The sequence below is a fragment of the Rana temporaria genome, chromosome 1 (assembly GCF_905171775.1).
Source record: "Rana temporaria chromosome 1, aRanTem1.1, whole genome shotgun sequence".
NCBI classification, from domain to species: domain Eukaryota; kingdom Metazoa; phylum Chordata; class Amphibia; order Anura; family Ranidae; genus Rana; species Rana temporaria.
In genome coordinates this window covers 108254217-108278170 of record NC_053489.1, presented here as the reverse complement: position 1 = coordinate 108278170, position 23954 = coordinate 108254217, and the positions used below count along the sequence as shown (strand labels likewise).

Below are 23954 nucleotides of genomic sequence, written 5' to 3'. Positions count from 1 at the left end.
GGTGCACCCCGGTTCTTCCTCCCGCTGTCCGGTGCCTTCTCCTTCAGGGCTGGCCGCCGCTATACTAGCGGTGGCCAGTCCGCTCTTCTGTGATGTCTTCTTCACTTCTCTTCTTCTGCCTTCTCCCGATGTTGACCCGACGCCTCGCGGAGAAGGCACCGGACATCGGGAGAAGAACCGGGGTGCGCCGAGTCAACAGCGGAGAGCGGTGAACATAGAAGAAGACCCCCCCCGGAGAGTGGAGAAGACCCCCGAGAGCGGAGAAGACCCCCCCGGAAAGCAGAAGACCCCCCGGAGAGCGAAAGAAGAAGCCCCCCCTGCTGAAAGAGCTAAAGAAGACAGGGGGGGCCTCCGGAGCAGACTAATAAATTATTTTAAAAACCCTGTGTTGTGTGTTTATTTACTTTAACACTTTGCCTCCAGGTGAATGGGTAGGGGTACGATATACCCCATATCCATTCACTTAGGGTGGGGGGCCAGTATCTGGGGGCCCCCTTATTTGAGGGGGCTCCCAGATTCCGATAAGCCCCCCACCTGCAGACCCCGACAACCAACGGCCAGGGTTGTCGGGAAGAGGCCCTGTCCTTATCAACATGGGGACAGGGTGCTCTGGGGTGGGGGGGCCCGCAGTGCGCCCCCCTGCCCCAGAGCACCCGACCCCCCCATGTTGAGGGCATGCAAAATTGGCGTGGAGTTCTACCTCTCAGGAATGCGTACCAAATGCCGACGCTAGAATTGGCGGGAATCCAAGTCGGATCTCTCGCCGCTTCTATGACGGCTTTGTCTGCATCGCGGCTGGCCAGCTCGGCGCTGGCTCCCGCGATGGGGCTCGTAGGTGGTCAATCTCGCCGAGAAAGGGAGCGAGATTGACACAATATCGCGGTCACCCACTGTATGTGATTCAAAAGAGCCAAGGACGGATCAGGGGAGAAAGCATCATTGAGTAAGGTGGAAGCCATTTGAAATATTACTACCCAAAACTGTTGCACGATCGGACAGGACCACCAGATATGTTCATGAGTACCCCTCACTCCACATCCCCGGAAACATACGGATGGGTAGGATGGCAGAAATTTGGAAATCCTTGCGGGGACTAGGTACCACCGCATGAGAACTTTGTAATTGGCCTCCAGGGCTACCACATTTTGAGAGGAGGATTTTGTGCAGGCCCATATGTTGGCCGAATCCAACGTTACCTGAAGGTCTTTGGACCACTGTGCAGCATAGAGGGGGAGATCAACCGAAGAGGCAGTGAAGTGGCTGTAGATTTGTGAAATAACACCAGGGGCATGTGGATCCGAATTGCAAATGTTCTCGTAGAAGGACAATCCATCCAGGGAAGAGCAATCGCCAATCACTGTTCGGACAAAATGGGCTATCTGTAGGTAACGGAAACACTCATTGGAGGGAAATTAAGTTTGGGTCTGTAGATCTGGGAAAGTTTTGAGGGAGGTGATAGTAACAAGATCGCATATTCGGTGTAACCCAGCCTGGGACCAGAGCCGAAAAGAACCAGGCTCCGTGAAGGCATGATAGAAAAGTGGATGACCTAGAAAGGAGAGTAACGGAGCGTGGGAAGACATCAACCGAAAACGACAACGTAGGCCATCCTATAGCTTGAGTGAGTGGCGCGTGACCGGGTGGAGTATAGGGCCACGAGCTAACGGGGGCAACCACAGTAGGTTGGATACTAACAACAGGAAAAGATCCACAGCTTCCAGGCTGACCCACATTGGAATTTCTAAAGAAGCATGAAATAATGTGATTTTAGCCAACTGAGCAGCCTGGTAGTAACGAGCAAAATTAGGGATTCCCAGGCCCCCACTAAGTTTATTGTGAAGAAGGATGGATCTGGGTACTCTTGCTTTATGGGACCCCAAATATATTTAAAGACCCGGGTCTGAACGATACGGTGAAAATAGGAGGGGACAGTAATCGGGAGAACTCTATAAAGATATAAAAGTTTTGGAAGCAGGGACATCTTGACAGCTGCAACTCGTCCTAACCAAGAGACACAGAGCGGTTTCCAGGTATCGTATCTAGTAGAGAAGATAGGTGTGATAACATAGGAAGATAATTAGACCTATAAAGAGACGCTGGATCACTAGTCAGTTTTATGCCTAAATACGGTAGAGATGTAGTGGACCAAGTAAAAGGAAAATATTCTTGTAAATGGGCAACTTCCTGGGGAGGGAGAGACACATTGAGAGCCTTAGGCCTCGTACACACGACCGAACATGTCTGTTGAAACTGGTCCGCAGACCAGTTTCAGCGGACAGATCCGACCGTGTGTACAGCCTAGCAGACAGGTTTCCAGCAGACAAAAGTTTTAAAGCAGGCTTTAAAACTTGTCGGCTGGAAACCCGTCCGTCCGACATGTCCGCTGGTTAGTACACCTAACCAGCGGACAGAAATCTCCCGCATGCGTTGAATGGATTCGACGCATGCTTGGAAGTATTTTACTTTCTGGTTTGCGGACGTGGCGGCGTCAACGTCACCGCCACGTCACCGCGCTGTCTGTCCGCGGGGATTTCGGTTTGATGGTGTGTACAACCATCAGACCGAAATCCCCGAGCGGACATGTCCGATGAAAACGGTCCGCGGACCGTTTTCATCGGACATGTCCCCTCGTCTGTACGGGGCCTCAGATTTCGATTTATTAAAGCAGAGTTCCGGCCACAATTTCACTTTTTAAATATAAATACCCCTGTAATACACAAGCTTAATGTATTCTAGTAAAGTTAGTCTGTAAACTAAGGTCCGTTTTGTTAGGTTGTTACAGCAATTAGACACTTTATAAAATAGAAATTGACTGGGGCCATCATAAGTGTGGGCATCATGAAGCCAGACTGTATGACTTCCTGGATTTCAGCCTTGCAGATCTCGCACACGCTCAGTGCTGCACAAGCCTTTTAGACTCTTCTGATGGAATGCTGCCACATTTTGACTTTATTGATAGGACTTTATTGATAGGACATTATTGCTTTTAGGCCTTGTACTCACGGCAGGACATGTCCGATGAAAACGGTCTGCAGACCGTTTCCATCGGACATGTCTGGCCGGGGACTGCCCGGGGACTTCTGTTCGATGGCTATACACACCATCGAACAGAAGCCCGCGCGTAAACATTACGCGGGGCGTGTCCGCGGTGTCGCCGCGTCGATGACGCGGTGTCGCCGCGACAATGACGCGGCGACGTGGGCGGGCCGCCTTAAAAATGCTTCCACGCATGCGTCGAAGTCATTCGACGCATGCGAGGGATGCGGGCGGCAGGACATGTACGGTAGGTCTGTACAGACGACCGTACATGTCCGGGCGGACAGGTTTCCAGCGGACTGTTTTAAAACAAGTCCGGGAAACAGTTGTCCGCTGGAAACCTGTCCGATCCGTCCCAAAATGGTCCGCTCGGGCCAACACACGGCCAAACATGTCTGCTGAAACTGGTCTGCGGACCAGTTTCAGCAGACATGTTTGGTCGTGAGTACGGGGCCTGTGACTCTACTGATGGGACGCGTCACATTTTGAATCCTTTTGAAGGAAAGCTGTCACATTTAAATGACATTATCAAGTCAAATGTAACAACACTTTAAAAGTATTTATGTGAATACTAAGCAGCCACAATCATATCGTGAAGACTTTATGAATCAATGTGCAGTGGAGGTGCAAGGTTTTTTTATTTTCCTGTGATGGCACAAACTTTACCAAGCATCTTCTCCCTACCATCAGCCTTGGGGGCGATGTGCAGCTTCCCTGTAGCAGCAGACACCGGGGGTGCTTTGCACAAGACTGATGGTGTGTTGGGAGTGAATGACAGCGGTGCCTTGTGTAAGAATGTGAATGAATGAAGTGTTGCTGGGCAGGTCTCTGTGTATAAGGGCATGGATGACGGAGCTGGTGCTGTGTGGGTCTCTGGATAAAGGGGGATGGATGGTGAAACTGATGCTGTGTCTGGATCTCTGAAGGCATCAGTCTCCCTGCGGTCAGACAAGGGTTAATTCCTCCTCTATCGGTCCTGACTGATTCCAGCCGGGACGATAGGAAGCAGCTGTTTTTTTTTTTTTTGTGAGGGGGGGGGGAATGTATCTGGTCACGCAGACACTGGATGAGATAGACACACACGCTGCCATAGCTGAGCATCTGTGATAGAGGCAGCCTGAAAAACATCTCGAGCGAGTCTGCTCACACTGCACTGAAGAGGAGCCTGCGATGGCATATAGCAGCAGCACTCCCCCCCTGCACCGCAGAGACAGGACCCCCACACCTTACTGCAGAGTCACAGCAGCCAGCTCTATATGCCATCGCAGGCTCCTCTTCAGTGCAGTGTGAGCAGACTCGCTCGAGATGTTTTTCAGGCTGCCTCTATCACAGATGCTCAGCTATGGCAGCGTGTGTGTCTATCTCATCCAGTGTCTGTGTGACCAGATACATCCCCCCCTCACAAAAAAAAAAAACCAGCTGCTTCTTATCGTCCTGGCTGGAACCAGCCAGGACGATACAGCTATGGCTTCAGTGCACTGCAGAGTGTGAGCAGACTCGCTCGAGATGTTTTTCAGCTGCGGCCGAAGTCCCGCGATACTTCAGCCCAGCCTCCTGGGATCGAGGACAAACATCTCCCAGGAGGCATACATAGCAGCGCTGCCGCCGCGGCGGCAGTAATAAACTCACGGCAAGAACACAGTGAGTTTTCAAATAAAAAAAAAAAAACATGCCAAATGTAATTAAGGGGGCAGTGTTAAATAGAATGGTATAAACTTGAAAAAAAGGGTGGAGCTCTGCTTTAACTTCTAAACCTGAGATGTTTGCAAATTTTTCTAGAATTTGAATAAGGTTTGGGAGAGTTGTACGGGGAGAGGATACAAATAAGAGCGCATTATCCGCAAACAAGCAAATTTTATGAGAAGTAGAGGCTACCTCTAAACCTTTAACGTCAGGGCTAGCCCTAATCAGGGCCGCCAGGGGTTCGATCGTCAAAGCGAAGATTAAATGGGGATAGGGGGCACCCCTGCCTAGTGCCTCTTCCTTTCTGGGTTCCTGAGCCTTTAAATGGTCTCTCAGTCTAGTTCAGTAGGAATCACAATCATGGGAAAGACTGCTGACCTGACAGTTGTGAAGAAAACTATCACTGACACCCTCCATAAGGAGGGAAAGCCTCAAAAGGTAATTGCAAAAGAAGTTGGATGTTCCCAATGTGCTGTATCAAAGCACATTAATAGAAAGTTATGTGGAGGGGAAAGGTGTGGAAGAAAAAGGTGCACAAGCAGCAGGGATTACCACAGCCTGGAGAGGATTGTCAGGAAAAGGCCATTCAAAAGTGTTGGGGACTTTCACAAGGAGAGGACTGAGACCGAAGTTAGTGCATCAAGAGCCACCACACACAGACGGATCATGGACATGGCAAATTTTGCATCTCATTTGGAAACCAAGGACCCAGAGAATGGAGGAAGAATGGAGAGGCACACACTGCAAGATGCTTGAAGTTCAGTGTGAAGTTTCCACAGTCTGTGTTGATTTGGGGAGCCATGTCATCTGCTGGTATTGGTCCACTTTTAAATAACAAACATGTTATACTTACCTCCACTGTGCACCTCGTTTTGCACACAGTGGCCTCGATCCACGTCTTCTGGGGTCCCTCGGCGGCTGTCTCTGGTCCTCCCCGCAAGAACTCCACACATTCATGTGAGCTCCCTTGCATTGTGTGGAGTCAACACATAGTCGGGGTGTCTTGTGCATAAGGCCATCCATGGTTTTGGACCGGGCTATCTCAGAGAAAAATTCATCAGACATGTGCCTACTAGATCGCTGCGGTCTGAGAATTTGGCTTTGTTGAACATCCCCAAATTTGCTAAAAACAAATGTGGTGGGAGGACCCTGGAAGTTCAAGGAGCTCAGTTCTGGAACTCATTGCCCCTTCATATAAGACTGGAAAATGATCTCCTAAAGTTTAGGAGATTGTTAAAAACATGGCTATAAATCCAGGCTTTCGGGGTGACTTAAATATTAAGTATTCTAATAGCTCAAAAATTTTATATATTTAACTTTGTATGATTTATATTTTTTATTCGCTGATTGTTATTGTTTTATTGTCACTTGTTTGGTCGATGTAGTTTTTGACCCTTTTCTGTTCTGTTTTTATCCCGCCAGCGCATCGAGGCACGTGTGTAAGACTGCGCTGTTGTTTTATAAGCATTTTAATAAATAAATAAATAAAATAGCCGCTCACTGTATCACTTGGCCCCGCCCCTCGGCACGCCACATCATTGGATGTCATTGACAGCAGCGCCAGCCAATGACTGCGCTGCTTTTAATCCATCCGTTCTAGCCAATCAACGACCAGGCTGAGCGGCGAAGAGAATGTCGGGGCCAAGCACGGGACTTTCGAGGGGTCAGGTAAGTATAACGGGGGGGGGGGGGGCGGTATTGACGGAAGTTTTTTCCCCTAATGCATAGAATGCATTAAAGTAAAAACTTTTCCCCTTACAACCCCTTTAAGTCCGGGGTCAACGCAGCCATCTACCAGGAGATTTTGGAGCACTTCATGCTTCCTTCCGCAGACAAGCTCTATGGGGATGCTGACTTCATTTTCCAGCAGGACTTGGCACCTGCCCACACTGCCAAAAGCACCAAAACCTGGTTCAATGACCGTGTGATTACTGGGCTTGATTAGCCAGCAAACTCGCCTGACCTGAACCCCATAGATAATCTATAGGGCATTGCCAAGAGAAAGATGAGACACATGAGTCCGAACAATGCAGAAGAGCTGAAGGCCGCTATTGAAGCATCCTGGTCTTCCATAACACCTCAGCAGTGCCACAGGCTGATCACTTCCATGCCATAACGCATTGAGGGGCCCAAACCAAGTACTGAGTACATATGCATGATTATACTTTTTAGAGGTCCGATATTGTTCTATGTACAATCCTTGTTTTATTGATTGCATGTAATATTAAAATTTTCTGAGATTGTGGATTTGGGGTTTTCATGAGCTGCAAGCCATAATCATCACAATTATGACAAATCAAGGCTTGAACTATCTTTCTTTGCATGTAATGAGTCTATCTCATATATTAGTTTCACCTTTTAAGTTGCATTAGTGAAATAAATGAACTTTTGCACGATATTCAAATTTTTCGAGTTTCACCTGTATATGCACAGGGGCTGTCCAAAAAAAGGTGTGGCATATCTGGTTAGAGTCTGATACTACTATTGCTTGGGGGTACTCTCGAGTCACGCTCTGTGTGTCCATTCACACATAAAGCGTGGCTGGACCCGGCCCCCATTCTCTCCTCATTGACTCCCTGGTTGTGACTGACAGCAGTGGGAGCCAATGAGGAGAGAGAGAGACACAGGCGAGCCGATGCTCTCAGGCATATTGCTGGATCGAGATGGGGCTCAGGAAAGTATAAGGGGGGCTGGGGGGGATGCACCCAGAAGTTTTTTTTTACATGAATGCATCCTGTAGTGACATTCAAGATGGCAGGAGAAACCACTGTGTTTGGCACAAATTAATACACCTGGAAGTGTTTATTACTTCTAATGGCATGGAAGCATCATTGCAGTGATGTTTTAAGACATGTGCCACTGGAAAAAGCCTCTTTTTTAGCAAGTATTTATATTTGATTTCTTGAGCCTGTAGTGTTGGGGTGACTTTAACATGGAACTAAACTACCGTATCTAAGGGCCAGTTCACACCACGAAAATGTACTCCTGATACATTTCAGATCAGTATTTGCTTACAGTTCACAGCACTCGTAGTCCCGGTGCATTTTTGATACAATTTTATATGTTCCAGTACAGTTTTGTGCAGAAAAAATGCAGCATGTGCTACTTTTTTTCCTGAACTGGAAACTGACTGGAGCTGACTGCACTGGTGTGAACTAGAGCCATTGGAATACATGAAAAACACTGTGCATGCATTTTTAATGCAGAAAAAAAGCACACTGAACTGCATATGGTGTGAACTAGCATTCAATCAACAGTAATGCCACGTACACACGGTCGGAATTTCCGACAACAAATGTTCGATGTGAGCTTGTTGTCTGAAAATCCAACCGTGTGTATGCTCCATCGGACATTTGCTGTCAGAATTTCTGACAACAAATGTTTGAGAGCTGGTTCTAAAATTTTCTGACAACAAAACCTGTTGTCGGAAATTCCGATAGTGTGTACACAATTCCGACGCACAAAATTCCATGCATGCTCGGAATCAAGCAGAAGAGCTTCAATGGCTATTGAACTTCATTTGGCTTGTCGTACGTCTTGTATGTCACTGCGTTCTTGACGTTTGGAATTTCCGACAACATTTGTGTGACCGTGTGTATGCAAGACAAATTTGATCTAACATCCGTCAGAAAAAAATCCACGGGTTTGTTGTCGGAATGTCTGATCGTCTGTATGCGGCATAACAGTTTTTAATCCTTATGCTGCTAGTATTAGTACATACAGTAGTGCCCATAAGTTGACATACTCTGGCAGAATTTATGATTTCTTGGCCATTTTTCTGAGAATATGAATGATAACACAAAAACATTTCTTTCACTCATGATTAGTGTTTGGCTGAAGCCATTTATTATCAATCAACTGTATTGAAATCATAATGGCAACAGAAACTACCCAACTGACCCTGATCAAAAGTTTACATACCTGCACACAAGTTGACACAAAGGGGTTTGAATGGCTATTAAAAGTAACCATCCTCACCTGTGATCTGTCTGCTTGTAATTGATGTGTGTGTATAAAAGGTCATTACTCGTTTCTGGACTCCTGACAGAGCCTTGCATCTTTCATCCAGTGCTGCACTGACATTTCTGGATTCTGAGTCATGGGGAAAGCAAAAGAATTGTCAAAGGATCTGCGGGAAACGGTAGTTGAACTGTATAAAACAGGAAAGGGATATAAAAAACATATCCAAGGAATTCAGAATGCCAATCAGCAGTGTTCAAACTAATCAAGAAGTGGAAAATGAGGGGTTCTTTTGAAACAAAACCACGATCAGGTAGACCAACAAAAATTTCAGCCACAACTGCCAGGAAAATTGTTCGGGATGCAAAGAAAAACCCACAAATACCTTCAGGTGAAATACAGGACTCAGAGCTCCCCTTACACCCCCTGGCAGCAAATTTTGTTTTATGTTATTTTAATACATGCTGTATTTCTGTTTTGTATTATATTTTAGACTGTCTCCTGACGAAGCGAAAATTGAGTTCGCGAAACTAGTAGAGACCAGAGACCTTGTCTCATGACTCCAACTTTCTCAACGCTACCCCCCTTTGCTTATGTATAAGGGATTGCACGACCGGTGATTCAATTGTGGTCAAACATGTTTGTATTTTTGTTGTTTTTTAAAAATGTCATGTATTTTTTTATGCTGTCTAATGTATTTATGTGAATACATTTTTCTACCATTTATTTAATGTGACTCACTCTGGTTGTGTGCAACCAAATTTCTAAGTACCGGTATAGTCCTCCCCGCCCACCTCTTCTCCTGTTGGAGTCTCAGGGTTTGTAGGGATCCCCTGGGACCCCCTATTCTTTACTTGAATATTAGGACGATGGTACACTTTCGATTTAATTGTATTCCTTTAATGCTAAAAGGTTTAATCATAGAATGCAGTATGTTATCAAAAAATACCGGAGGAACATTTGCATTCATCAGCCAGGAAGGTGCACATGGGATGTACTTGGACATTCCAACATGACAATGATCCAAAACACAAGACCAAGTCGACCTGTCATTGGCTACAGCAGAATAAAGTGAAGGTTCTGGAGTTGCCATCACAGTCTCCTGACCTCAATATCATTGAGTCCCTCTGGGGAGATCTAAAACCTGCAGTTCATGCAAGACAGCCCAAGAATTTACAGGAACTGGAGGATTTTTGGTAAGAAGAATGGGCAGCTTTACCATCTGAGAAGAGCCTCATCCACAAATACCACAAAAGACTTCAAGCTGTCATTGATGTTAAAGGGGGCAATACACGGTATTACGGACTGGGGTATCTAAACTTTTGATCAGGGTCATTTAGTTTCTGTTGTGATTATGATTTAAAAAGAGTAAACACAGTTGATTGATAATAAATGGCTTCAGCCAAACACTCACCATGAGTGAAATATTTTTTTTTGTGTTATTGTTCATATTCTCTGAAAAATGGCCAAGAAATCATAAATTCTGCCAGGGTATGAGCACAACTGTAAATAGGAACATATATTATATTTACTTGTTTTAAACTTTTGTTTTTACATTTCTTCAGTTGCTTTCTGGCCAAGGCTAAAATTATGTCATAGATCCCAGGAGTCTACATGAGCATTTTTTTTTCTTTCATCTGGAAGAGTTTTTTTTTCCGGCTAAGCACACCCTTCTGTCTGCATGCCTGATCTAAGAGTAGATGGATTCCAGGAAGAAAATGCTACACAAATCATCTTTCCTCAGTGGCTGTGGCTAGAAATGCTAGGGGAGTGTTTTTCCAAGTGATCTCTCAATTAAATAAAGCATGAATGGATGGATGAGTTTTCTTTCAATATTAAAAATGAATTAAATATTGTTTTCAGCTTTTGATCCTCCTATTGATTAACATTGGAAGTTTGAGACAGTTATTCCTCAAACGTTCATAATACCACTGCTTATTAGTAAACCACACACACTGGCGTGGTGCCGATACCTGGACAGCCTAAAAGAACAAGACTGGCATAAGAAAACCATTTGGCAACCCTCATGTGCAAAACAACATTAATGTTACATCTGGCAGAACAAACAGAATCATAATAGGGCTACGGCCCCATCACAACCTTCTCATGGAATCACTGATATCAAACTTGGATACATCAGATGAGAAAAACCTATCAACAAAACATAACTGAGACAGAATATTAGCTTATGGGCAGGGAGAGGCCAAAATAAAAAATATATAAATGCTGCCAATAAGTTTCTTTCCATTTGAAAAATGAAATGTAAATGCAATTTCACACTTGGAGACACACAGATGTATGCGACAGCCTGACCTTCAGTGAGGATCACTACATGGAGGTCAAAAGTACTTTTCACAAACATTTAAAGGTAACTGCGTGTGTAGCACATCCCCTAAAGAGGAGGAAATATACTGGGATCCCCCACTCTGCACAGCCAGGCACACCGAATTTCCACAGGCACTCAGAGTCAGAGAACAGTACCTGACTTTGTTTTGTTTGTTTTATTAAGGGATATGAACTTGGATAGTGATTGGAAATTATTGGATGCCCACATAGACAGCTGAATTTGTATCAGCCTAGATATCAGCTTTAGGCCCCTTTCACACGGTCGGACCGTTCAGGTCCGCCTGTCAGTTTTTTCGGGGCACCTGAACGGCCGCTCCATACATCTCTATGGAGTGTCGGATGTCAGCGGTGACATGTCCACTGACATCTGATCTGATCCGCTAAAATCAGATGGCTGGCGATACGTCGCCATCCGTCCATGGTGGATCGGATCGGTTGAGATCTGGTAAAAACGGACATGCTGTCCGTTTTCGTCCGATCTCTCCATAGGAAACAACGGTGCTGGACAAGCCCCTCCACGCTCAGTGAACAGAGAGGGACCTGTCATCCGCCGGCTCAGCAGAGATCAGCGGAGAGATCTCCCGCTGAGCTGGTGGACCGCGGTAAGCGGATCTGTCCCCATGTGGAAGGCAGTGTTGCCAACTGTCAGTATTTTTATTGGCAGCCAGTAAAAAACAGGAAATTTTCTCCTGCCAGTAAATGCCAGTAAAAGGAAAAGGCTGCCAATAAAAAATATGGCTGTGAAGCTCGGCTCAGTCCGAAGCCGTCTGAGACCATCTGAGTGCCTGCTACAGTGTGTTTGGGCAGCTCTGGCGGAGGCGGTGCCTGAGCATGCCGTGTGATCTCATGGTGCAATGGAGCCAAGCAGAGCGGCCAGAGCCTCGTGTGTGGGTCGAGAGGAAGGCAGGCCGGAAGCCTGACTGTCTGTACTGTTAAGACTGGAGTGGACTGGAGGGACCACCTGGCTTGGAGAGAGACTGTCACTGTGACTCAGGAGAGGACGTGTCGTGTCAGTGATCTGTGGTGCTGCACGATGCTGTCATTGTGAGAGTCAGTTTCATGTGTGTGCTGACCCTATCTAATTTCTTATCCTCCCGAGTCCTGTCCCTGAGCTTCTTACTTACTAGATCAAAAATAATATAAGAAATATATTTTTTGCCTTATTATCTACCTTAAATCATATAGCTATGCATATTGTACTTATTTGTAGCCTAAATACTGAAATTTGCACTTAAAACTGTAATTTTTTAACTTTTGGAAATGCCAGTAAAAACTTGGCTGTGCCAGTAAATTTTGGTAGTTGTGTCAGTAAATTTCAATCTGGTAGGTTGCCAACACTGGTGGAAGGGGCCTTAGACATGCATCACAGTCAGACAACTGTTTGAAAGTTATTAAAAGCTCACTTCAGCATAATGATCCTCCCTTTATGGCACATCTGAAATTCAGTTATGGATAGGGTACCAAATGGTTAAAAACCTATCCTAAAGCCAGGGAGAAATTAAAAGTCTGCAGTCCCTACCCAAGGAGGTCAGACGAGGATCACCAGAGAACACATGCCAGCGCTCTCTCAGGAGTGATGCCCAAGATGGTCATTACTCCGGATTAGAGGAGTACTGAGTATCTCCGGATTAGATGACATAACAATAATATAATCTGGAGATATATACCTATTTCTCAATGTCAGATTATCCCCTACTGACCATCTTGGGCATCACTCCTGACAGAGAGCTGGCGTGTGTATAATGGGGGTCCTCATCTGACCTTTTTGGGTCGGGACATTTCTCCCTGGCTTTGGGATTGTCACCACTATTTGTATTGTTTACTTTGCCAGCTGTGGTTAAAATAATGCTTTTCTACATAATAGGTAAGTGTAATTAATATTGTTACACATACCAACCAAGTGTTTTGCAATTATGACAATGTACTTATATTCGCATATGTTTATTTATAGAAGTAACTCTGTTCTTCTATTATACATCCCTGAAGAAGGAATGAATATATTTCTGAAATGCGTCAAATGATCCTGCTGTGTTTGGTCTTGGTACATGTATCGTGACACCTATCAGGACATTGTAGAATTCTAAGTTACATATTGTACATGTTGTTCATATTGTAGATGCATCAGTTAATACACCAGCTGCTCTTATGATTTTATATGTATCTTTCAATAAAATCTACATTGGGATTTTACATTGTTGCTAGTATTAGATATCCAATTACTGCTAAACTCCTTACCTATTTACATGGCAATACATGACTAGTTTGGGTGACCTGGGTGTCCCCAAGTGATTCCCCTAATTTGCAGGGACTTTCCCACTTCCTGTTTTGGGACAAGAAATGAAGAGAAATCGCCCCAATGGATAACAGATAGCAAAAAACGAATCTTACATTGGTATGACCCTCCTTTACTCTATACAAAATGTTTAAAAAAGTTTTGCCTATAGCTCTACTTTAAGCAAAAAAAAAAAAAATGGTAGGGGGTTCTACACCTTCACCAGTCTACAAAAAAAAAAAAAGTATCATAGATTTGGCCAGAGATACATTATTTTTACAACACATTCAGTCCTATCTGCCACCAAAACAGGGGCATGTAGCCCATTATCCATTTTTGAGTAGAGTTTATAACATTATCAATTTAATGACCGGACACTTTATTCCTTTAAAGTATAAGAACATTCTTTGACAAAGTGCACTTATTTTTTTTTTGCCCTGACATAAAAAATCTCCCCCTAACCCTTGACAGATGTATATTAACAAAGATCTATCTGATGGCCCCAACCTCCTTGTTTACATCCAGTGATGAAAGGCTCCCTCTCCTGGTCACACCTGTTCAGTACAATCCACAGACATCTATGGGGTGGTCTCCTGGCCAAGAGACAGAGGTAGATGAGCCCCATAGAAGACAATGGCAGTCAAATCTGGATAAATATACACATGTGTAGGAGGGAAGTGAAATCTTTTAGGACAATGCAAAAGGTCAAAGAGAAAAAGAGCATACTTTTCCCTTGATAGTCTATACTAAAGCGGAACTTCACCCAAAAGGGGAAGTTCCGCTTTTCCTCCCCCCACCCCTCTCCTCCTTAAAATATGGCACATCATTTTTTGGGGGGAGCAGATACCTGGTATTGACAGATACCTGTCCATCACTTCCGGTCAGATCGCCGTGCCGATCCAAGTGGAAATTCTGCCTCCCCTCCTTCTTTTGCAGCGTGGCTCATGCATACACAGTGAGGAGCCAGCTGTGAAGCCACAAGCCGTCACAGTCAGCTGCCCACAGTGAGTATTCCGGCACCGTTGACTGAAGCCCGGTGAAGAAACCGGGCCTGTGAGGACAGCGCTTGATCTTGGGACAGGTGAATGTCCTATTATTAAAAGTCAGCAGCTACAGTTTTTTGTAGCTGCTGACTTTTAATTTTTCAGCAGATGTCTGAACAACCGCTTTAACTAAATATACTTTCTATTTGAAAATACAGATTTCATATGGTAGCAGACTTGAATAAATACATCTTTATTTTATAGGTTTTAATTAGGAAGAAATAGAGAAAATAAGATATACATAATTCCTGCGATTGTTCCCAATGCTACATTTACTGAAGTTTACCCTAGATTGTAATTGTCTAGTTGCTCTGGGTATAAGAATACTAAATAAGTGCTCTTTTATGCAGCATACCAAAGTCCCAGAGGCAAAAGACAAATGTCTCTAATTGGGGCTGGATCGCTTTCTTTCCCCTTTGATATTACATTAAAACACGCATGGGTGCATTACATTCTTGTACATACATTTTTGTCTAAAAAGTAAAATAAAGAGAAGATTGTGCTAACAAAATTCAGAAGCGCCATCTTTATTGTATAGTAAAGCTGGACTCCAGAAAAAGTCAATTACGCATTTGAAATATCTATAGATTAACTGTTTTAATTTCCAAATCTATTTAACCAACCTTGTGATTCCCACACTGCATTAACACTGCAAAGTCAGGAAAGTCACTTTTCTATTGCCTGATTCAACTCTATAGCTTCCATCATCACCTGCCTACCCAGTAGATTCATTGTCCAGTGAGCATGTTAACCTTATCACTAAAATCCCATAAAATATTAATACTAATGTAATTTCAAAAGTCATTTTGGAAATATATTTGAATATGCAGCTTTCAACCTGGCAAGCCGGACCGGAAGGTCCTTATTTGGGCACTTCCTGTCTTCCAACTGCTCTCCTGCGCTATCATCCTATCGCATGAGCCCCTGGTATAGACCTTAAGTAACTGATGTTTGATGTGCAGGCACATTTCATCACTTTACCTATCAGCTATCCCAGATATTCCCAAAAATGGATAGGAAAAAAAAGAGAAAGAACACACTGATTGTTCTTGATACACACTTTAGTTTAGCAAACAAAATGTCATCCGGTTAGAGTTTAGATCTACTTGAACAATGTAAGTACATGTGTATAATTCATTTGTCCCCCCCCCCCCGTGTTGCAACGACAAAACAATACTTCAAACATAACATGAATATTAAATATTGTTAGACTAATGCAAATTTTCATAACAGTAAGGTTACACATTCAAATAAATGGGAAAGTGCCGCAAACACCCCATAACCACGTGCATCGCTTCCTCACCGCCTGTCAAAGATACAAAAGCCTGTGAAATTGGTAATACTTGACTGTGGCAAAAATTAACTAAGACTAGACGAGGGTACGCTTCCCTACTCACCAAAAGGCCACTTATCTAAAAAGTAACCTTTATTATAAAAGGTATGTAAATGACCAGAACATGGAATCCCTATAGGGTATGGTCAATCCTACTCTATATAAACCAACATTCTATCTCTATGTGGTAATATTTACATCTACCATCTGTGGTATCTATTTACATCTATCAAGTTAATCGGTGAAATGTCTCTTGATATACACATTTCGACAATATATAAGGGCTACTATATCCTCTTACATTCAATATAAAGGCTCCAGGCTATTCAGAGGATATGTACACTCAAGGTCTACTCACCAACACCAAACAGTATAAAGAGATGGGGGTACATCTGTCTCCCCTCCCATATTTTAGCCACATATAAAAATTAAATGAACAAGAAAAAGAGAAAGCATACTAGCAAATTCTGTAGTCAGCTACTCTTGGTTGCTATTTTTTTTTTTTTTTTTACTTTCTTACCTCTGACAAAGCTCTATTTGAAGAGTGAAACATGTTAGGTTTGGGTGATTTTATTTTGGGAGCACCTTCTGACTTTATTTTCATTTAGGTTCACATGATTTCATTTTTTGTGATATACAGTATGGGGATCTTCCATCAGTGGTTATTTGTGTCCAGATGGATAAGTGTATGGGTATTTTCTTAGGGCAGAAGACAATATTTACTAGTATATGTTCTATTTTTCTTGTTAATCTTATTTTTACATGTGGCTAATGGATGGGAAAAAAACAGATGTACCCCCATCTCTTTACATCGGTTAAGAGGATACAGTACAATAACCCTCATATTGTCTATATGTGTATATCGATAAAAGTTTCACCAATTAACTTGGTAGATGTAAATTTTACCACATAGAGATAGAACTTTAGTTCATATATAGTGGCATTGACCTCACCCTATAGGGATACCTGTTGTGGTCATTTACATACCTTTTATGATTTATAATAAAAGTTACGTTTTAGATAAGTGGCCTATTGGTGCAAAGGAAAGTGTACCCTCGTCTAGTTCTGGCTCACCACCTGTCAATAGCTTCTAAAGCATGATCCGAGTGCAGATCAGGCTTCAGAGGAAAGGAAGATTAAGACGCATGTCTAAATGTACCCTTATGCCCTGTACACATGATCAGGCTTTTGCCTGGCCAAACTCACATCGGAATTCCGACGGAATTCTATTGGATAAAAAGAGAACATGTTCTCTATGTAAACTCCGAAGGAATTCCTCTGAATATCGGATTGAAAAACTCAGATGGGCATACACACGGTCAGAATTTCCAATGGAAAAAGTCTGTCTAACTTTTTCCATCGGAAATTCCGATCGTGTATACAAGGCATAAGAGTGGCTAGCATCATTTTGTGTTGCTCTGTAGGTATCTGGGGTGTAAACAGTGACATTATGCCTTTATACATGTGTGTTTACATGCATTTCTAATGCTTTTGTAATGCTTTTGTTCCTCATTTGAAAAATCTTTATTTTTTATTATATCCAGGATGGACTAGCCCATTCATACCTATCTACAGAAACAGATCACCAGTAATACAGACCTACTGCTCATGTATTTGCAAGCAGTACATTCATATTATGTATTACTGTGGCATCAACTTTGCCCACTTCTCCTGACCAAACCACAGACTTTATAGAAAGCAATGATGATACTGCAAAGACATAACAACATTTCCTTAGTAACCTGACATTATACAACATGCTTATCAAGTGCTTTACTATGTGATCCTAAGCTGAAGAGTAAAAAGATCAAATACCGAGCAAAGTGATAGTAGCAGAATCTGTCAATGACAGACGACTTTTAGCACCTGCACCACGCTGCCTACAGGACTGTGTACTGTATATGCACTGTATGCTTTGCACATTTAAATTATTTACATTTTAAGTAAGTAAATCCTATTGATAAATAAAGGTCTGTAGTGTCATTTGCAATGCATGTCTTACCTTGAGTAAATGCAGTTTTCCCCCTGAGCTTCTAGTGCATATTAAGAAATGTTTTGTGAATAAAAAGCACTGTCTTTCCCCTTCTCTCTTTAAAGACAAAGGCCCCAGGCGGACTTTACTTAGTTTCCCTCTCTCCACTGAGGGCACTTGGATAAGAGTACCTGGAATAAAATTTGGCTTGTTATTCAAACAGGCAGTTGTATACAATGCTGGAATATGAAATGCTGGCGTATATCAGCACATGACACATTCATTCATTCTGGCTTCTAAGCTATGTTACCATGAGCTTGAAAAAGGAACAACATGGCAAAATTAAAAAGCTTTTATGGGAGTGTTCAGTGACTGATATTTTCTATCCATAGGCAGAACCAATCATGTGGCGGTACAAGGCGGTAAGAACACACTCTACAATTGCTCTTGTTCCTGCATGGCCCAGCTAATTTCCATCAATCTCCTTAAAATTGAGGGCCTGCTCATGCCATATGCTTTAGGATGGGCTTGGTAGCCTTATCCAATGCAGTCCCAATGCGTAGACAAGGCAATTTGTGTTCAGTTCACATCACTGGTGTGCAGAGAAAAAAAGTAGGACATGCTGTGCTTTTTTTTAGCGCAGTATGCATCGCAATCAGGATTTTTTTTTCTCAAACAATAGGTAATGGAACTCAACCACGACCCACCCAAAACCGCTCCCCCCACACACACACCCTCCAAATCACATCGAATAGTGGGTGTGGTCAGATTTCACAAACAGTAGGAGGGTCTTAAAGGAGCATTAACAACTTGCCGACCAGCCGCCGTCGTTTTACGATGGCAGGTCGGCCCCCCTGCGCGAGAGCACATAGTTATACGTCGGCTCTCGCACAGGACACTAGGGGCGCGTGCCCCCCGCTCGCCCCCGACTCCCGTGCACGTGCACACGCGATCGCTCATTACAGAGCGGGGACCGGGAGCTGTGTGTGAAAACACACAGCTCCCGGTCCTGTCAGGGAGAGAAATGCTGATCTTCTGTACATACAATGTATGAACAGAAGATCAGTCATTTCCCCTAGTGAGGCCACCCCCCCTACAGTTAGACCACACCCAGGGAACATACTTAACCCCTTCACCGCCCCCTATTGTTAACCCCTTCACTGCCAGTGGCATTTTTATAGTAATCCAATGCATTTTTATAGCACTGATCGCTAAAAAAATGGCAATGGTCCCAAAAATGTGTCAAAAGTGTCCGAAGTGTCCGCAATAATGTCGCAGTACCGGGGAAAAAAACGTTGATCGCCTTCATTACTAGTAAAAAAAAAAAATGAATAAAAATGCCATAAAAATACCTCCTATTTTGTAAACGCTATAACTTTTGCGCAAACCAATCAATAAACGCTTATTGCAATTTTTTTTATGAAAAATATGTAGAAGAATATGTATCGGCCTAAACTGAGGGAAAAAAAAGTTTTTTTATATATTTTTGAGGGATATTTATTATAGCAAAAAGTAAAAAATATTATTTTTTTTCAAAATTTTCGCTCTATTTTTGTTTATAGCGCAAAAACTAAAAATCGCAGAGGTGATCAAATACCACCAAAATAAAGCTCTATTTGTGGGGAAAAAAGGACGCCAATTTTGTTTGGGAGCCATGTCGCACGACCGCGCAATTGTCAGTTAAAGCGATGCAGTGCCGAATCACAAAAAGTGCTCTGGTCTTTGACCAGCAATATGGTTCGGGGGTTACGTGGTTAAATACCAGAATTGCATTACATAAAGACTGCAGAGTTCAGGGAAGTTACACACAGAGTGCAGAGCTTTCACTTGTAAACACAGAAACCAGTCTTCTGTGTGTACAAGTGATTGTGGTGAGCAGGCACCAAAGGGGCTGAGCCAGAGGTGGTGGAACTGATTTCCACCAAGTTCCACTTGAAAAAAAACCCTGGTCGCACACACTAAAGTATATAAAGAGAAATGCAATTTCACTTTGTGACGTTTCAATGAGGTTGAAAAAATAAATAAACAGTGCGATACTTCATTTACAACGCATTGGCGGCACGGCTTCCTTCACAGTGCACACCAGTGTTAAACGCAACTCTCGTGGTGTGAATCCTGTCATAATCTTTAAATGGGATCCTCTTGCCCTATGCAGATACCCTTCTGAACAAGACGGATGTTGCTTTTGTGACACCATGCCCATTAAAAAAAATCTGTATTTTTCAACTGGACCTTTGCAAGACTTGTGTTGGATCTATAGACAGCCAGAAACAGCAGGCTACCTCCGATCAGTCATCTTTATGTCCCGAAAAACAGAAGAGGGCATAGCCTTTTTCCATTTTTTTTCTGTCCTGAACAGACTTTAAAACATAAATATAAATGAATGCACATTTGTTTACATCCGCCTGCTCATAGACTTACATGGAGCTTCCACCTAAATCCGCCTGAAAAAATGACATGCGGACCTAATTGGAAATCCTAAATGAAAGGACCCTAAGGTGGCCTATACATTACAAATGGGCTTACAATATTCCTCAATGCACAAAAATGCATCTGCCTTATTTTTGACAACACAGTGTACTACAACACACTAGTCACAGGTGCTGTTTTATTTTTACAATGTATGCATGTTTTGGGGTTACTGCAATGCAAAGGTGTGAATCTGGCCTGGATGTGAGATGCTCTGGATGTGCCAGTGGCTGCACTGTTCCAACTCACAGAGATTACTGCACAGGGTGGTCACACATATTCCACTGCTGCCTTGTCTGGGCTGTCAATAGGGCAAACTGCACATCATTTCATATACAAAGCTATATTTTTACAGGTTTTACAGTATAATTGGGCAGCAGAATAAGAAACATACCTTTACCAAGTGAGCCAGACATCAGATTTAAACAAATAAGAAATACAATACGAAAATATTACCCACCATTGAAACTCCTTACCTTGGCGTACAAATGTCTGACTCGTGTCCAGTAATATATCACAGCCTTCCACAATCATTCTTTCAATAGAGAGGTTTTTCCTAATGTTCTCTGTGTCACTAACTTCATCATGCATTACCCTGTTAGATAAAATTAAGTAATTCATAAAGTTTCTTTTTAACACTTACTTATATGCATTGAACACAGATCAATGAAAAACATTCTCTTTATGTATGCTTTGTTAACTTCACTTCTGCCAGTTTAATATGTTTCCCGTTACAGTAACAAATATTTAAGAAATAGTGCAAGTCATTTTTTTTATCTTGTCTGCCCCTAAACATTTTTTTTTTTTCATTTTGGATACAGTAAGGTGGGTTATAACCCTTGCCAGGTTTTTTTTTTTTGTTGTTGTCATCTGACTTTCTGGCCCATAACAAAACAGAAAGTGAGAGGAAATCCCTTCCTACTGGGGGAGTCCCTTATGGTCATCAGAACTAGTGTCCCTATTGGAATATTTCCTCTCTCTGAACTAGTGTCCCCATTGGAATATTTTCTCTCTCTGAACTAGTGTCCCCATTGGAATATTTCCTCTCTCTTGCTAACAGGGACACAGACAGCAATAAAACCTGACAGGTATTCTAATCCCTCTCCACTGTCCAAAACAAAAACATAAAAAGTGTTGTCTTTAGTTACTGCATGCTTTAAAAAAGAACCATACTGAATATTTTACATGAATTATTTCTTCCCTTTAAATAGAACACCATGGGCCAAGAATGCTCAGATCATTTGGTAGTGTGGTGAAATGTTGCAATGTGATAAGTTGGATGCATAGACATCTCCTTTGCTGTCCTGTGATGTCACGGATAGGTATTTTGTGTCACCAGCTGTACATATGACCTTATAGCGAGGCACAAAGTCTAAGGCAGTGGTTCTCAACCTCTAGTGCCGTGACCCCTTGATAAAATGTCCCAAGTTGTGGGGACCCCTAACAGTAAAATTATTTTCATAGCGTGGGTAGGCAAGACAAGTAATTTGCGCCCCTAACCCACGGACATTTAGCGCTCCCTGAGTCCCTTCCACTGGTACAGTATTAAAACCCCTTATAGTACATTTTAGAATGTACCATTGTATCTCTTTGTTCTCCTTTCTTTCCCTTTCATCTCTCCTTATCCTAATGTTTTTTTCCCTCTCATCCTTCCCTCTAATGCCGCGTACAGACGGTCATTTTTTGTGATGAAATAAAATTACATTTTTAAAAATGTCATTTAAAATTATCGTGTGTGGGCAAAATGTCATTTTATGTCTTCTGAAAAATTAAAAAAAAAAAAATTCGAACATGCTCGAATTTTTTATGTCATTTTTTTAAAATGTCATTTTTTGTGTCATAAAAAATGATCGTGTGTGGGCAAAAATGACGTTTTAAACCCGCACATGCCCAGAAGCAAGTTTTGAGACGGGAGGTAAAACTACCATTCATAATGGAGTAAGCACATTCATCACGCTGTAACAGACAAAAAAGCACGAAACGTCTTTTACTAACAAGTAACCAGCTAAAAGCAGCCTCAAGGCGAATAGAACTTCCCCTTTAGAGTGCCGTCACTTTGTTCATCATTTTTCAAAACGATGGTGTGTATGCTACATCGTTTTTGAAAATTAAGTTTCAAAAATTTCGTTTTTTTTCATCACTTCAAACTTCATTTTTTTTCCATCGCAAAAAATGACCGTCTGTATGCGGCATAACTGTCTTTCTTGCACTCTCTTTTTTCCTTTCTCTCCCTTTTTTTTGTTCCTCCCCCTCTTATCATCTCCCTTTCTGGGAGATCAGTGCGGGCTTCAGGAACAGCCCAGAATTTGGTGACCCCTGGCAAACCATCCATTTGACCCCCAAGGGGGTCCCGACCCCCAGGTTGAGAACCACTGGTCTAAGGAGTTTCTTGTCTTCATTGGTTACCCCAGACAGGAGATTTAAACTGCATTTCATGACACCCATTTATCACAGTCTGATTATGGCTCACAGGTGAGAGTTGAAAAGGTAAGTAAAATGAGGAAACAAGAAAACCATAACTAGAAGTGCAGATCAAGCTAATGGATGCACAGGATGAACAATCAGAGCATAAAGAAAAAACTATTTACACCAAGTTGAACTTCAGTCCAGTGTTAGATGATGTTATAGAAACAGAATTAAAACCTACAGTAAGAAAGAGTTCCGTTGTGGGAGCTCATTAGTAAGTTCAACTTGTTTGCAAATCCAGCAAAGATAAGTGCTTGCAGACATAGGCTGCGATCACTGATCTGTGTGTTCTGGTGGGGGAGCCCCCTTTGTCAGAACACAAAGGCACAGCAGGGGAGATCGTTGCACCATAATTGCTTGTGTTGGTATGGTGGTCGTTAATTTTTTTTTGTTCATCCCGCTTGGTGTGTGTAAAAAATAATAAGAATTTGTTGTGCTATAGATCTTTAGTATCAGTTGGTTCAATAAGATATCTGCAGCCAGCACAATATTGAAGGAAGTCAATAACAATATGTATATGGTAAGTGTGCAGCGCTTTAAATCCCGAAAGGATAATCTAGGAACAAAAGTTCAATAGTAGTTCAATCTGCGATATGCAGGGAATAAGGAGACCCGTCATCAGCACCTGACAATACAGCCGCTTACCCCATGTAATGGACCCTCATCACAAAAGTCACATCACCTTATATAAAGTAAACAAAGGTAAGAAGGAAGTTCATTAATCTTCATACAAAAGCCAGCTCTGTTGTATACAGCCTCTCTCCACCAGAAAGATGTCTGCCGTGTCCCAGCATGCAGTAGTGTCACGTTTCCGACTCCTCCCGTGTGTGTAACCAGCTTTACAGGATTCGTCATGCGAATACATGTTCACATCTTTGAAAATTCACAAGTTGAATTTTCGTATGTAGGGGACTTACTGTACAGTACATTATAGCAAATATTTGTGCTGCAAATGGCACAAATGTGGGCGCAAATTCAATACAACCAAGACATCAGGACTTTAAAAAACAAATCATTACAGGTCACTTGTGACAAAAAGTATATGGCCTGGATCTGAGAAGCTAAGAGGAGGACCAGCGTGACTGGGGTGCACAGTGGGCTGGAGATTTTATTTATAAAAAAATAAATCTTACTTTCCTAATTGGGGTGTTAGGGGAGCTGGGGATGGCTCCATAGTATGAGGTGAGGTAAGCTGAGCATTGTTGAGTTCAGTTGGAGATTGGGCCAGCAGTGTCCTTTGTTTTGTTTTTTCTTACCCCCTTTTGTTGCATTTGTCTCACTTACTTGCCTTTTTTGTGGGTGTTTTTTGTTTTGCTGTTATTCTGATTCATTCTTTGTTGACCTGGTCAATTGTTCCCTTGTCAAGGCAGTGCA

At 42.7% G+C, this 23954-nt stretch overlaps 1 protein-coding gene across 3 annotated transcripts in view; it reads right to left on the bottom strand.

Annotated features, from left to right (window-relative positions):
• The window catches only part of RASGRF2 (Ras protein specific guanine nucleotide releasing factor 2), a 486592-nt gene that overhangs the window by 147034 nt on the left and 315604 nt on the right, over positions 1-23954 (bottom strand). For all 3 annotated transcript variants that reach the window (XM_040341627.1, XM_040341631.1, XM_040341628.1), the window contains exons 9-10: positions 20591-20709; positions 17676-17836 (exon numbers count right to left, since the gene is read on the bottom strand). In XM_040341627.1, coding sequence (XP_040197561.1) covers positions 17676-17836; positions 20591-20709 — 280 coding nt within the window. The remainder of the gene's footprint in view (positions 1-17675; positions 17837-20590; positions 20710-23954) is intronic.